The sequence below is a fragment of the Neoarius graeffei genome, chromosome 13 (assembly GCF_027579695.1).
Source record: "Neoarius graeffei isolate fNeoGra1 chromosome 13, fNeoGra1.pri, whole genome shotgun sequence".
In the NCBI taxonomy this organism is placed as follows: domain Eukaryota; kingdom Metazoa; phylum Chordata; class Actinopteri; order Siluriformes; family Ariidae; genus Neoarius; species Neoarius graeffei.
The window spans coordinates 64,857,972-64,874,226 of NC_083581.1; the positions used below are offsets into that span (position 1 = coordinate 64,857,972).

Consider the following 16,255-nt stretch of genomic DNA (forward strand, 5'->3'; position numbering starts at 1 on the left):
GAGAGGGTGGGTCATGCAGCAAGACAACGACCCTAAGCACACAAGTCGTTCTACCAAAGAATGATTAAAGAAGAATAAAGTTAATGTTTTGGAATGGCCAAGTCAAAGTCCTGACCTTAATCCAATCGAAATGTTGTGGAAGGACCTGAAGCGAGCAGTTCATGTGAGGAAACCCACCAACATCCCAGAGTTGAAGCTGTTCTGTACGGAGGAACGGGCTAAAATTCCTCCAAGCCGGTGTGCAGGACTGATCAACAGTTACCGGAAACGTTTAGTTGCAGTTATTGCTGCACAAGGGGGTCACACCAGATACTGAAAGCAAAGGTTCACATACTTTTGCCACTCACAGATATGTAATATTGGATCATTTTCCTCAAGAAATAAATGACCAAGCATAATATTTTATCTCATTTGCTTAACTGGGTTCTCTTTATTTACTTCTAGGACTTGTGTGAAAATCTGATGTTTTAGGTCATATTTATGCAGAAATATAGAAAAAATTCTAAAGGGTTCACAAACTTTCAAGCACGACTGTACATGGCCAAAAGTACATGGACACCTGACCATCACCTGAAGCATATAATTGTCTGGAATGTATTTTTATGCTATAGATTTCCCTTCATTGGAACTACGTGGCCCAAATCTGTTCCAGCATGAAGTTCATGAAGACATGGTTTATTACAGTTTGAGTGGAAGAATTCGATTGGCCTGCAAAGAGCCCTGACCTCAACTCTACTGAACACTTCTAACTGTGACCGCACTCTGGGCCTCCTCAGACTGCGCTCCATGCACACCCAACACCAGTGCGTGTCCTCACTTACGTCGTTCTTGTGGCTGAATGGCAGAAATCTCCATAGATATGCTCCAAAATCTACTGGAAAGCCATCTCAGAAGAGTGGAAGTTATTATAACTGCTAAGGCAAGAATAAATCTTGAAATGGGTGTTTAGAAAGTATATATGGGTGACCGAAAGAATGAGATCGCAGATACAAGCGGTAGAAATGAGTTTTCTCCGCAGGATGGCTGGGCTCTCCCTTAGAGACAGGGTGAGAAACTTGGTCATTCGGGAGAGACTCCGAGTAGAACCGCTGCTCCTCCACATCGAAAGGAGTCAGTTGAGGTGGTTTGGGCACCCTGTTAGGATGCCCCCTGGACGCCTCCCAAGGGAGGTTTTCGGGGCATGCCCCATCGGGAGGAGACCCCGGACACGCTGGAGAGATTACATCGCTCGGCTGGCCTGGGAACGCCTCGGTATTCCTCCGGAAGAGCTAGTGGAGGTGGCCGGGGAAAGGGAAGTCTGGGTTGCTCTGCTTAGGCTGCTACCCCCGCGACCCAGATCCGGATAAACGGTAGAAGATGGATGGATATGGGTGCAAGTGGCGAGGTGTCCACATACTTTTGCCCATACAGTGTATGTAGCTTGAAGCAATTCACAGTATATTTTAAAAAGACAAACTCTGAACTGTACACTGAACTCAGTAACCTTCACATAAAAACCATGAAAAAGCAAAAGTTAATAATTGAGATGCTATTCAGAGCAAGATTGGATTATTAGATTAGACTAGACAGCTCCTCATACACATGCAGTTTTCTTTTGCCTCCTTTCCCTTCTGCGACATCTGTAGAGATGTAATGACTGTACCACGGCAGTATTTTATAAATAAACTCACGATTGTGAACGAGAAACAGGTTGTGTTATGAAACACACCATGCATATCCATGTTCCAAAGCATCTGTGTTACTGCACTAAGACACGATTACAGCTGTACAACATTTAGGTTTATTTGTTTGCCAAATACTATTTTCCAAGGCACTTTCTCTCTGCACATCAGATAGAATACAATTCAAAATAAACTTGAGCAACTCGCAACCCTACACGGACTTTATTTTCCATCTTACCTTGATATCAAGTTTCCACATTCACTTTGCTGCAGAATACAACCGATCCATCTGTACGGTATGTACACTTTCTCAACAGCCATGGTTTGATCACAATACCGAGAAACACACTCTGTTCATCCCTTGGAAGCTGTTAGAAGTCTGAGGTACATCAAAGATTCTTGTACAGTAAATCTACACAAAGCCTAGTGTTTAGCCTGGCAGGTGCACATCACAGCCGGCACGGTGATGTAGTGGTTAGCGCTGTCGCCTCACAGCAAGAAGGTCCGGGTTCGAGCCCCGTGGCCGGCAAGGGCCTTTCTGTGTGGAGTTTGCATGTTCTCCCCGTGTCCGCGTGGGTTTCCTCCGGGTGCTCCGGTTTCCCCCACAGTCCAAAGACATGCAGGTTAGGTTAACTGGTGACTCTAAATTGACCGTAGGTGTGAATATGAGTGTGAACGGTTGTCTGCGTCACTCAGTGCGTTTACATGCACATAGAGAAAATCGAATTTCTGCCGTAGCTCAACTGAAACCGAAGTTCTAAATGCCATGGAAACACCTTAGCTCGGCTAAAATTGAACCGAACTGGATTTCTCGTAATCGAGCTACGCGACCTAGATTATGCGATTGTAGCCGAGCTACTTAGTACATGTAAACCCTATCGAGCTACGTAGTCGAGCTACTTACTTCAGCACTGCCCCTTCCGGAAGTGACGAGTGACGAGACCACAAGCGAGAAACACAACAGCCTCGGTCGGCATGACAACAGTAGTAGAAACGTGCACTTCTGGAACAATGACGAGATAGAGTTCATGCTCATTCAGCTTAAGGAATTGAATATATATATCTCGATGTTTCGATGTTGCTGTCCTCGTCGTCGTTCTTCTTGTGAACACGGAACTGATAACTTTGTTTATACTCTTGAATAGCTCTTCTTCATGACGACAACCGGAAGTGTACCAACACGATGGGGCATGTAGCGCCACCTGTGGCTCGGGTGCACAATGTACCTCACACAATAGCTCGATTTCCTTGTGTGCATGTAGGATCGGATTTCTCTGGCACCCCTGCTGGGACCCCTAGCTCGATTTGGATGTGTCTGCCCTGTGATGGCCTGGCGACTTGTCCAGGGTGTACCCCGCCTTTCGCCCGTAGTCAGCTGGGATAGGCTCCAGCTTGCCTGCGACCCTGTAGAACAGGATAAAGCGGCTACAGATAATGAGATGAGATGAGATGAGATGAGACGAGGTGCACATCACAGACATGTTTACACTAACCCTGTTCCTAGTGCAGGCCAACAGAGAAAGGACCAGGGTTGGAAACCTGGTCAACTTGGCTGCACCGTTGACGACTGTGCATGCTCGATTAGGTTCAGTAGTCAGATAAATGAATGATAAAAAGAGAGCATGTGTGAACAGACACATAAATATAGTAGTTAATGTGCAGGCAGAGTTCTGTGCACTGATAATGAGTGCATTATAATGCAGCTCGGGCCAAGTTAATGTACAGACTAACAACAAGTGTTAACCTCAATCTTGAGTACTAACTCTGTTATTAGGTTACTAGTTGGTCTGTCTGTCTCCATGCTGCCTGCCAGAGCTGAAGCTGCATTAGCTTAGCATAGCATGCTAAACATGCATTTTAGTATTGCTGCCTTGATGTGACACGTGAAACGTTAGAAAGCTAACACAAATATTGTCCAGACGTCCTCTCTTACACTCTTCTGGGGAGTTAAAAACCTTAGCTTGCTTGCTAAGAACGTGTTATGGGTTTTTGCAACAGCTATTCATTTAGACATGGCGATTTGCTCCTGCTGCTGACTTTTTTTTTTTCTTGCTCAAGGTGCTAATTAGCTAGCTACACGCTACTTAGGATCAAACTCACTGGGCAGAAGTTTGTAATGCATTTAAGTTGCTTGGTTTGACCAAACAGAGCAGGAGTAAAAGGGAGGTGGATAGACCTACAGAGTTGCACAAGACATATTACAACCTCTGAAGGGTTCTGTGCTGTGAATCTGTTGTGTGTGTGTGTGTGTGTGTGTGTTTTCCCCCCTTTCTCCTCACATCACCCCTTACAAGCTGCACTGCATATAGTGTACGGTTCCGGATCTGTTCACATTACATTCAACCAAAAGCAAATCACATCAACTCACCGTTTGAAGTGCTCGATAATTTTCTCCTCACGTACATTTTCAGGTAAATTCCCCACCCATAAATGTCTGGTTTCCCGGACCATACTGCGCGTTTTTGTGTCCCCCGATCATGCAGATGACTTTTCCGGGATTAAATCGGATCCTGAGTGTGCTGTGTGAACGAGTTTTGGAGCAGATGATGTTCAGAGCTGAGTCGCGAGCGCCGTTTCCCCTCTCCGCCTCGACACTACTACTGGAGCGCGCGCGCGTGCGTGCGTGCATGCGCGCGTGCGTGCGTGCATGCGCGCGTGCGTGCGTGCATGCGCGCGTGCGTGCGTGCATGCGCGCGTGCGTGCGTGCATGCGCGCGTGCGTGCGTGCATGCGCGCGTGCGTGCGTGCATGCGCGCGTGCGTGCGTGCATGCGCGCGTGCGTGCGTGCATGCGCGCGTGCGTGCGTGCATGCGCGCGTGTGTGTGTTTGTTCACAGTGCTGCGCTCTGCTCGTCAGGCGCGCGCTTGAGCGAGGACGCGCACTGTTTGCAAGCGCGAGCAAAAAAAAAAAATGTTGTCAATAATAGGCTTCATCATAAGCCGGTATATAATATTCCTTCCTAGCCGTGTAGTAAAATTATGCACAATGCTTGTATCAAATATTTATTCAAGTGCAGCAATGTTCACCTTTAGGCTATACGTGGCTAACAGGGCAGAAACAAAGAGCAGATCTAAAGATTCCAGATTTTTCATTTGTCATATACACAATAACAGACACAGCGGTTTATTATTGGGTAATGAAATTCTTATTTTGCAACTGCCCGACCAAACTACGCTTACCAATATATATATATATATATATATATATATATATATATATATATATATATATATATATATATGAAATATAAAGTGCATATGGAATGCAAAATATAAAGGTAGAGTGAAAAATGAAGATAACATTTTAAAAAAAGAGAGGCAAATAAACAATGTGCAAACATAGAGGTAGATATACTGTGCAATGTCTTTAAAAAAAAAAAAGAAAATATTTATAATTGATGACTGGACCACAGTGTAATATGAGCATTGGACAAATTCCATATCTTTCGTGCACCCTTGTATGAATTGCATTGAGGTGCATGCTTTGAAGGCACTCACCGATTTGTTGACACAGTCATTGTTCGCTGATAATATAATATAATATAATATAATATAATATAATATAATATAATATAATATAATATAATATAATATAATATAATATAATATAATATAATAAAAACGCGTTGTGTTATTTTTAAAATGTACATGTTTACTCTGTGGCATCTGAAAGATCTGTCCTGTCGTGCAAATAACACGGGTTTAACAAGCACAAAACAGTGCACGAATAGTATATTTAAAAAAAAAAAAAAAAAAAGACTAGCCGTAAAAGTATCTTGCCTTTACTGCAAATCAGCCAGCAATAAATAAAAACACTCTTTGATGTGAAAGTGTTTCGATTCCAACATAATGCATAATTTGGCGCATGGCTGTATATAAATCCATTTCTTTCACATCAACTCAACCTGCACAGCGAGGTTAGAAAATATAGCTGACATTTTCAAACTGTGTACAGAAATATACAGTATGTACAAAGATTTGTCTAGTCAAATCATTTCTATCTGAAATCAAGCATCATACATGGAACCGATCTGTTCTTCGTAAATATAACATCTGACACAATGCAGCACATTTTTATCATCAGTCTGCCTCTCTAGTGATCACAGCTCACTCTGAAATAATATGTTCAGTTACAAGCAAGGCAATCCATGTGGTTCTGTCTGTCAAGAGACCCTGTTTCCCGAAATCGACGTTACTACTGACGTAAAGAAGGCATTTTTATACTCTTACAATTTTTTATTTGGTTTGCATATTTTTACCCACCAGTTTCAGTTCATATAACACAAACTGTGACCGATTTATAACACATGCTTTTGAAGTAAACAACATCAGTGAATTTGACAACCCTGAAACGCAATGAGCCGAAACACGCATGCGCTAAAATGCGGCAAACCCAAAGACCGCAGTGGCTACACGGCGCATGCGCAAAGCACGCCCACCACGGGACTTGACAAAGAGCAATTACCATTCTGCAGTGCAGAGTGGCGGAAATTTCTGGAAAACAAGTATGTGCGGGATGTGAAATTGCGTCGTTCGTTAGAGAAAGCAAGCCATAAACACAATAGCTACAGACTACAGGACTATATTGAGGATTATGCGGATCTACAAAAGTCCTCGAAGGAAGAGAAATAAAGCAGTAGTCTACTTTATTGAAGTTGAGCACGGTGCTTTGGGGATTGGAAAACATCTTTTTGAGCTACTTTGGAAATACAAATGTGTCTACTGCTGTGAAGTAGAGGATAAATAATCCAACAACAATAAAACTTGGTCTGGATTTCATTGCTGATAACACTCCCTTACAGTTGGAATAACTGCGGATTGAAAAAAAAATGTTTTATTTATGGGTTAGAATTATGAAAGTTGGAAGAGTGTTGGAATGGCATCAAACTTTTAGGTCAATAACAGTTTCCATGTTCTATTCTAACCTGGACTTGAATGTAAAACATTGGTCCTCTGTTGTTCCTTTTTTAATCCCTTTTTTTTTTTTCAATATCTTCATCAGTGCAGATTGGAGTGAAGGGTGTATATACAGGCAGATGCTGTTTCTACAATGTTAATTTGTCTTAGTGTAGTCTGATTTGATATTAAGAGTGACTTATTGTCCGGGGGGAAAGAAAAAAACCCCTAAACAATCCCAGTTGTCTGAAATATGACGCCATTTTGAACATAGTCTGACGCGCTGTTCATGACAAAGAAGACAGTTAGGTTCAGACAGCAGCCGCCATTTTGTGTTTACAAAAATATTATCTTAAACATATATCATGAAGATGGAAAGATAACGATGTTACAATTGAGTATTTGCAGCCTGACACGTGTAGTTACATTGATTTTTCCTTTGCTAAATCCTTTTTAGACAGTACAGTCAAGTTGGTATTACCCTCCATGGGATTTTACCTTTTTAAGAAAAAAAAGTTAAGAATGAAAATATTTCAGAGACTGTGTGTTTTCCTTCACCATGTTTATCCACTGTTCTAAAGCTTGCTTTTAAAAAGCTATATAAAAATTAGACTGCAGACAAATTATTTTTTTGCTAATATACTTTATAAAAAAAAAAAAAGCATATTAATTCCTTGGCCCTTACCAAAAGGTATTTAGTACCTTTAGTTGAATGACACATCTATCGAGGTAGTACAATATGAAATTTGTGTTCACCTATTTAAATAAAGGTTTTTGAAAGAATACCATGTTGTAATATATTTAAAAAAATCATAATACATTACTGTATATCATGAAACACTTCTACGCTAGGCCTAAAACTGAATGTGTTTTTATTATTACTTTTAAAACAATGTGACTTCAGGTTAAGGTTTCATCGGAGCTGCGTATTTGGTGTTTATTTGCTAAACTGTGAACGGTTTATCCTTTTTAAATTAAAATCTGAAGTACTTGTATGCCAAAAAGTAGTTCATATCTCGCAGGCCTTATGTAGGCCTACGTGTTACAAAGGATAAATGATGTTCTGTTGACCTGCTGTTATTACATTTAGCAGCTTTGAGTGTGGACTGGCTGACTGGAAAAATCATTGTCTCTAGTCTAATCTTTTTTTTCTTTTTGTCTTCCACCGTAGCATTCTGTGTCTCATTCGTATTTGTCTGATTTCTTCGGTCTTCTCCGGTCTTCATTCTGTGTCATAAAACGTCTGGGAACATCTGCAAAATCCTGCATGAATAGATATGCAAGGTGTATAAATATTTACGCCGCTTCATACGTGGGTAGGCTACGTTGAGGTTAATTCCCACTCACCTTAGAGGTGCTACTCAGTAGTTCCTGAGCTGGCAGCAGACAGGCAGCTTCCCCAATGAAGCACAGTAGAATGTGGAGCACATCTGCCCACCTTCCTACAGTAAGCATCAATAATAGTAGGCCGCCCAGGCGGACCATCACTGTGTTCAGAAGAGCCTGTCCGCTAGGCTGCTTATGCTGCTCCTCTGAAATAAAGTAAGTAGGTTTATTGTATTCATGTATTAGACCTGAAATAGGCATCCCAGTACATGACCTAGTCAACCTGTCTGGTGAAATCTGAACAAGGGTACCATGGAATAAATTATTAAAAATAAAGTATTTTACGACTGTACTAGTCCATCTCAGACAATTAGAATATCGTGAAAAAGTGTTTTTTTTTTGAAAATTTAATTCAAAAAGGTAAACTTTCATATGTTCTATATTCATTACATGTAAAGTAAAATACTTGAAGCTTTTTTTTTTTATTTTGATGATTATGGCTTATAGCTCATGAAAATCAGAAATCCAGTGTCTCAAATTATTAGATTATTTCCTAAGATCAATTTAAAAAAAAAGGATTTACAATACAGAGATGTCCAACTTCTGAAAAGTATGTTCATTTATATACTCAGTACTTGGTTGGGGCTCATTTACCACGAATTACTGCATCAATGCGGCATGGCATGGAGGCAATCAGCCTGTGGCACTGCTGGCGCGTTACTGAAGCCCTAGTTGCTTTGAAAGCGGCCTTCAGCTCATCTGTATTTTTGGGTCGGGTGTTTCTCATCTTCCTCTTGACAATAATGCATAGATTCTCGATGGGGTTCAGGTCAGGCAAGTTGGCTGGCCAATCAAGCACAGTAATATCATGGTCAGCAAACCATTTGGAAGTAGTTTTGGCACTGTGGGCATGAGCTAAGTCCTGCTGGAAAAGGAAAAAGGAAATCGGCATCTCCATAAAGCTTGTCAGCAGATGGAAGCATGAAGTTCTCTAAAATCTCCTGGTAGATGGCTGCGTTGACTGTGGACTTGATAAAACACAGTGGACCAACACCAGCAGATGATCTGGCACCCCAAATCATCACAGACTGCAGAAAATTTACACTGGACTTCAAACACCTTGGATTCTGTGCCTCTCCACTCTTCGTCCAGACTCTAGGACCTTGATTTCCAAACGAAATGCAAAATTTACTTGGATCTGAAAAGAGGACCTTGGACCACCAAGCAACAGTCCAGTTCTTTCTCTCCTTAGCCCAGGTAAGACGTTTCTGACGTTGTCTCTGGTTCAGGAGTGGCTTGATATTAGGAATGCGATAGTTGTAGCCCCTTTACAGAAGGCATCTGTGTGTGGTGGCTCTTGATGCGCTGACACCAGCTTCAGTCCACTTCTTGTGAAGCTCTCCCAAGTTCTTGAATCAACTTTTCTTGACAGCCTTCTCAAGGCTAAGGTCATCTGTTTTTTATTTATTAGCTTTGCCATAGCAAGATCTATATATGTACATACATTATGGCTGGGAAACCACTACAGCTTGCGCCAATTACAGTGGCCCCATTGTACCGAATTTGCATGTCTTTGAACCATGGGGGAAACCGGAGCAAACCCACGCAGACACGGGGAGAACATGCAAACTCCACACAGAAAGGCCCCCGCTGGCCACGAGGTTCAAACCCGGAACCCTCCCGCTGTGAGGCGACAGTGATAACCACTACACCACCATCCCTGCTGCTTGTGCACCTTTTCCAGCCAGCCTTTTCAGCAATGACCTTCTGTAGCTTACCCTCCTTGTGGAGGGTGTTGTTGATCGTCTTCTGGACTACTGTCAAGTCAGCAGTCTTTCCCATGATTGTGGTTTCGTTACTGAACTAGACCGAGAGACACACGATATTTATACTGTTTTACTCAAGCTCAAAATAAAACACTCATATTTTGAGTTTTTTTTTCCACTGTAGGCCATAATTATCAAAATTAAAATAGAAAAATGTTTGAAACATTTTAGTTCACATGTAATGAGTCTACAATATATTAAATTTTCACTTTCTTAAATAACTGATGGAAAATATGGAACTTTTTCATGACATTCTAATTGTTTGAGATGCACTCGTAAGCATGAGCTATCAGTTATTTAATATTCATTCATCTTCAGGAACTACTTTATTGTGTTCAGAGTTTCAGTGGATTTGGACTTTGTCCCATGGGCACACCCTGGATTGGATCACAGAGTACCATGCATACACACATTCTCACCTAGGGGCAATTTAGCGTAGTCAGTCGACCTACTGGCATGTTTTTGGACAGTCGGAGGAAACTGGAGAACCCAGGAATATGGGGAGAACATTCAATGCCTCACACAGACAGTAACCCAAGTTCAGGATCAAACTGGGTACCCTGGGTCTGTAAGGCAGCAGCGCTATCTGCTGCACCACTCTGCTGACCAATTACCTAATAATGCAAATCGATACGTACCTTTTTACATAATTCTACGAGCTAATCAGTAAATTAGCCTATTTACCCAGTTGGAATGGAAATTCTGTTTACATAGAAATAGACTGTACCAATTTATTCTCCTTGTGTTGCAATTGCTATTTGTGTGATGTAGTTGATTATGCACATATAATGTGTTAGGTGTGGTGAGTTTGGAAAACTGCTTGACAAATAAAAGGGAAGCCCCTACCTAGCTAGTTCTGGTTTGTCTCACCATGCATATAGATGACGAGAAGAGTGTAGCAAATTGTGAGTGGTGTCCAGAACCTCAAGGCCTCAGTAGTTGACACAAAGTGCTGGTTGATGTTTGATATGGCAGCAAATCCAGCTACGCAAAATGTTAGAATCAAGGTGCTGCAAAGAAAAGGCAGTATTGATGTGCCAGAAGTCAGGAGGCCAATACAGACCCCACAGTATCGCTGGGTGCTGTGTATTGGGTACATCGTCATTACATGGTGCCATAACCGAGAACACTGGCTGGCCAAGAACCAGCTCAGTGCTGCAGCGAGGAGGAAACTTAGCCAAGCTTGTGATGCCCCCTCATGGAGAAAATAAAGACTGCAGTTAAATGCACAGCCCAAAGAGAACTGGCACTGGACTAACAGCTGTAACAAAGTATTACTCAGTGGATCCTAGAATGAAAGAGAAAAGATGCTTGTTTTTGATCTAATGTACAATAAAGTATTGATATTTTCAGCAGATGAGTAAATTTTTTTTATCTTACTGATGAGGCGGTGAAGCGTGAAGAAACTGCTCGAAGAATGAACTCGAGAACCACTAGTGATGCAACTCTAGAACCCACAAAGGCGAGAGTTACAGTCAGGATCCAGAACTGGATTCTGTCTGTTAGACCACCAACATGAAAGCGCTTGTTTTTAACGTCATCTTTGCTGTCTGCTGTACTTTGGAAGCAAGAAAAGAAGAACTATTAAGGCAAAGTAAAACAAAAAGTGTTACCTCCATATCCAGTATGTGTATATAATGAAGTTTATATATAGGTATCTATTTGTATACTAATTTGCATAGCTTGTTCTCCGGGGGGGGGGGGGACACTAGAAGATAAAAAGATCATCATTAAATGGTCAAGTGGGCATCACATTGAACACTCTCTCCCAGTTAAAATGGTTTTAACACAGTATGCTTTTAGGAAATTGGGCCCAGGTTTTGTTTGCTGCAAAAAGTGCATCAGTTGTAGCATATTTAAAACTCTTACCTCTGTGTTTCAATGAATAAATGAACCCTTAAAAGGTTGAAAAGCACTGAAATCCCACATGCGCCAACAACGCCTGTCAATACCATCAGAAAAATAAGTCAGTAACAGCACCACATGCAAACATACAGGGCAAACATGTGCTTCTCATTAGTTTGAAGCCCTAAAATAACTTTATTATTCAAGTTAATCTGAATAAATCACAAAACATTTGCTTTAAGTACAATATCTTCCAGAACTATTGATGTCTCAGGTAATAATTAGCAAACAAGCCCCAGTGTCATTGTTGACCCCCAACCCACCGATCTTATATTCAAAATATCTCATTCTCAGCAAGAATAAATGAGAATTATAAGTGATTCAAAATTTCTAAGTCTGTAACAATATTTTTAAACTTCTATCAGTTAATCAGTTAAAAAAGTTACTAAAATAATGTCACTCCTAAACATATTATTCAGTTATTTTTTATATTTTAAAGTGTTCAAAAAAAGAATATGCACTCAATCAAATATCAAACAAAATAAATTCATGCCCCCTCACCTTGTAAAAAGTCTAGAGGAGTTGTATCAGGTATTAGCCAAGTGGGTAAACTTGGTACAAACCAGGAAATGAAGGACAGCATGTCACTTTACCCTGTTTGTACAAAAATCAGTTCATATGAGTAATATGAGTCTGAGTGCATTTACAATAATTTACCTGCAGTTAAATTTAAACTTGAAAGAAATTACATACATGTTTTTACTTACGTTATAGCTATTTTGTGGTGGTGTTTGAAATTCTCTCCCGTGTAAAACCATTATCTGTAGCTGGTGTGCTTGCAGTAGGTCAATTGTGCTGTCTCAAAGGTCATTTTTCAGTTCCCTATTGCTTATGTAATCATCAAACCCTTCCAAAGAACGGAAAAAGCCATTTATCTGTGTTAGTCATCACTGTCAGCAGGCGAATGGCACTGGTTGGTGAAACATTTGTCAATGATTGTGGGAATGAATAAAGACTATGACTATTTCTAATGTTTATCTTTTTACTGGCTCTGGCACAACGATCAATTTAGTTGCAAGGGTAAAAAAACACTGAATTAAAGTGTTAATACAGAAAGCATGTATTAATTGTACATAGCATATAAGTGTAATCAGGTCTAACCTGTTTGGGAAAACACAACCATTTTTCATTCAGAAAACTGAATACCTTACTAGGCGTGCTGGGACATCAGAATCAGAATTCATTTTATTGGCTAAGTACACATGTACTAGGAATTTGCCTTAGTAGCATTGGTGCAACATTCAAGGGCAACACGATATATAAAGGTTATAATAAAAGTAAATTAAAATTGTCTTAACACAAATAGTATGTGTGGGCGGCACGGTGGTGTAGTGGTTAGCGCTGTCGCCTCACAGCAAGAAGGTCCGGGTTCGAGCCCCGTGGCCGGCGAGGGCCTTTCTGTGCGGAGTTTGCATGTTCCCCCCATGTCCGCGTGGGTTTCCTCCGGGTGCTCTGGTTTCCCCCACAGTCCGAAGACATGCAGGTTAGGTTAACTGGTGACTCTAAATTGACCGTAGGTGTGAATGTGAGTGTGAATGGTTGTCTGTGTCTATGTGTCAGCCCTGTGATGACCTGGCGACTTGTCCAGGGTGTACCCTGCCTTTCGCCCGTAGTCAGCTGGGATAGGCTCCAGCTTGCCTGCGACCCTGTAGAACAGGATAAAGCGGCTAGAGATAATGAGATGAGATGAAAACACAGCAGCTAAACTATATATTAAAATCGTCCAAACCTGCGAAGCAGGATGTGCAAATAAATGTCTATATAAGAGACCACAAAAAGTGTATTTCCACACAGGTACTCAGATTCGACTGTGCAATGGCGTGGGGGGAAAAGATGTGTTTATATGTGTGCAGAGTCAATGGGGGGAGAAGAGGTCAAAGGCAGTATCAGCAGGGGTTAATAGACTGGAATGATTGTGTCGAAAGCAGAACTGAAATCTTCAAATAGTATCTTGGCATAGGATCCAGAAGAACCCAGGTGCTGGAGGATGAACTGAAGACTTATAATGACAGCATCATCAGCGGACCTGTTGGCTCTGTAGGTGAACTGCATTGGGTCTAGATTTGAGATGGGACGATACAAGGCACACAAATGACTTCATTATGACAGAGGAAGTGAGCGGATATGTACTGGCCCCAGCCTCCATTGTGTGGTCATGGGTGGTTCAGTAGTAGTGCCAATGGGCTGAAGCTGATAGCTGTGCTCACTGACTGGTAGCGGTATCAGGACTGTCCTTTTGTCCTTCAAATCGACGGTAGAAGTTGTTCAGGTCATTAGCATCTACTGTATATTTCTCAGAGGATGAAGAACTCATGCTGAATGAAAAATCACTCTCTTCAATTGCAAAAAAAATGTTTTGGGTCACTAACTGATGTTTTAACCTAGTTACGGTAAAAAAACAACAACTTTTTTTATACTTTAGGAAGTTAAGATCTACAGTACCAGTGAAAAGTTTCATCTCATCTCATCTCATTATCTCTAGCTGCTTTATCCTGTTCTACAGGGTCGCAGGCAAGCTGGAGCCTATCCCAGCTGACTATGGGTGAAAGGTGGGGTACACCCTGGACAAGTCGCCAGGTCATCACAGGGCTGACACATAGACACAGACAACCATTCACACTCACATTCACACCTACGGTCAATTTAGAGTCACCAGTTAACCTAACCTGCATGTCTTTGGACTGTGGGGGAAACCGGAGCACCAGGAGGAAACCCACACAGACACGGGGAGAACGTGCAAACTCCACACAGAAAGGCCCTTGTCAGCCACTGGGCTCAAACCCAGGACCTTCTTGCTGTGAGGCAATAGTGCTAACCACTACACCACAATGCCACCCCATGAAATAACATATGGAACATATATGGAATTATGTGGTAAACAAAAAAAGTGTTTAAAAATCAAAATATGTTTCATAGTTTCATAGCAGCACCAAGTTTCTGGGTGTGCACATCTCTGAAGACCTGTCCTGGAGCAACAACACTGCATCACTGGCCAAAAAAGCCCAACAGCGCCTGTACTTCCTCCACAAACTGAGGAGAGCAAGAGCCCCGGCCTCCATCATGCACACATTCTACAGAGGCACCATCGAGAACATCCTGACCAGCCGCATCACCGTGTGGTACGGCGCCTGCACCGTGTCCTGCTGCAAGACTCTGCAGCGCATCGTGAGAGCAGCTGAGAGGATCATTGGTGTCTATCTCCCTTCTCTAATGGATATCTATAACTCCAGCCTCACCCGCAAAGCCATCAGGATTGCAGGTGACCCCACCCACCCATCTCACAGCCTCTTCAGTCTGCTGCCGTCGGGGAGGAGACTGCGGAGTCTCCGGGCCAAAACCAGCAGGCTCAAGGACAGTTTCTTTCACCAGGCGGTCAGGAGGCTCAACTCCCTCCCTGTTCTGCCCCTCCTCCCCCCTCTGCCCCCTGCCACAGATTCTGCCCGCACACCCCCCTGCCCCCCCTTCAGCATCTGACATGTCACCCTCACAGTCCCCCCCCCCAACACACACACACACACACACACACACACACACACATACATACTCTCAACGTTCATTAACACACTGAACTCAGGGACTGCACATTTCACTTTACCTTGCTCATTTGCACTATTCTGCACTACCTCACCTTAACAGCTATTAGTTTATTGTTTATACTGCTTATTTCATGTTTACCTGCTATGCCTCAAGTGCCCTTGACTGTTTATTTGCTCCAATTTATGTGTGTGTGTGTGTATATATATATATATATATATAGAGAGAGAGAGGCGGCACGGTGGTGTAGTGGTTAGCACTGTCGCCTCACAGCCAGAAGGTCCTGGGTTCGAGCCCCAGGACCGGCGAGGGCCTTTCTGTGTGGAGTTTGCATGTTCTCCCCGTGTCCGCATGGGTTTCCTCCGGGTGCTCTGGTTTCCCCCACAGTCCAAAGACATGCAGGTTAGGTTAACTGGTGACTCTAAATTGACCGTAGGTGTGAATGTGAATGGTTGTCTGTGTCTGTGTCTATTATGTGTCAGCCCTGTGATGACCTGGCGACTTGTCCAGGGTGTACCCCGCCTTTTGCCCGTAGTCAGCTGGGATAGGCTCCAGCTTGCCTGCGACCCTGTAGAAGGATAAAGCGGCTAGAGATAATGAGATGATATCTCATTATCTCTAGCCGCTTTATCCTGTTCTACAGGGTCGCAGGCAAGCTGGAGCCTATCCCAGCTGACTACGGGCGAAAGGCGGGGTACACCCTGGACAAGTCGCCAGGTCATCACAGGGCTGACACATAGACACAGACAACCATTCACACTCACATTCACACCTACGGTCAATTTAGAGTCACCAGTTAACCTAACCTGCATGTCTTTGGACTGTGGGAGAAACCGGAGCACCCGGAGGAAACCCACGCGGACACGGGGAGAACATGCAAACTCCGCACAGAAAGGCCCTCGCCGGCCCCGGGGCTCGAACCCAGGACCTTCTTGCTGTGAGGCGACAGCGCTAACCACTACACCACCGTGCCGCCCATGAGAGATATATATATATATATATATATATATATATGAGTGTTTAGTCTATGTCTAGTTCTTATCTAGAGTGTTTATACTGTTTAAATTGTTTATTTCAATTATTCTATTTTTATTTATTGCATTGTCTGT

The 16,255-nt window shown here is 42.5% G+C and overlaps 3 protein-coding genes across 3 annotated transcripts in view; 1 reads left to right on the forward strand and 2 right to left on the reverse strand.

The window, feature by feature from the left end:
• spen (spen family transcriptional repressor) overlaps positions 1-4,245 on the reverse strand; it is an 89,820-nt gene extending 85,575 nt beyond the window's left edge. The window contains exon 1 of the mRNA XM_060938334.1: positions 4,030-4,245. Within this exon, the coding sequence (XP_060794317.1) occupies positions 4,030-4,112 (83 nt within the window). The 5' untranslated portion in view covers positions 4,113-4,245. The remainder of the gene's footprint in view (positions 1-4,029) is intronic.
• Positions 4,246-7,407: 3,162 nt separating this feature from the next.
• On the reverse strand, positions 7,408-12,390 carry tmem82 (transmembrane protein 82). The gene is made up of 7 exons (XM_060938342.1): positions 12,320-12,390; positions 12,114-12,206; positions 11,577-11,649; positions 11,088-11,265; positions 10,578-10,995; positions 7,903-8,087; positions 7,408-7,818 (listed from the first exon to the last, which is right to left on the reverse strand). Exons 2-7 carry the CDS (start codon positions 12,193-12,195, stop codon positions 7,738-7,740), a joined length of 1,017 nt encoding a protein of 338 aa, XP_060794325.1. The 5' UTR covers positions 12,196-12,206; positions 12,320-12,390; the 3' UTR covers positions 7,408-7,737.
• Positions 8,381-15,355, forward strand: LOC132897041 (uncharacterized). Its single transcript, XM_060938340.1, has 2 exons — positions 8,381-9,138; positions 14,529-15,355. The coding sequence occupies exons 1-2, from the start codon at positions 9,061-9,063 to the stop codon at positions 15,084-15,086; spliced, it is 636 nt and encodes a 211-aa protein (XP_060794323.1). The 5' UTR covers positions 8,381-9,060; the 3' UTR covers positions 15,087-15,355.
• Positions 15,356-16,255: the final 900 nt, after the last annotated feature.

Coding starts and splice junctions, on each gene's coding strand:
- LOC132897041 (XM_060938340.1), top strand. CDS start 9,061: ATGCAAAATTTACTTGGATCTGAAAAGAGGACCTTGGACCACCAAGCA. Junction 9,139..14,528: donor TCTTTCTCTCCTTAGCCCAG/GTAAGACGTTTC, acceptor TATGTTTCATAG/TTTCATAGCAGCACCAAGTT.
- tmem82 (XM_060938342.1), bottom strand. CDS start 12,195: ATGCTGTCCTTCATTTCCTGGTTTGTACCAAGTTTACCCACTTGGCTA. Junction 10,996..11,087: donor CACGCTTCACCGCCTCATCA/GTAAGATAAAAA, acceptor CTTTCATTCTAG/GATCCACTGAGTAATACTTT. Junction 8,088..10,577: donor TCTCGTCATCTATATGCATG/GTGAGACAAACC, acceptor ACTTTATTTCAG/AGGAGCAGCATAAGCAGCCT.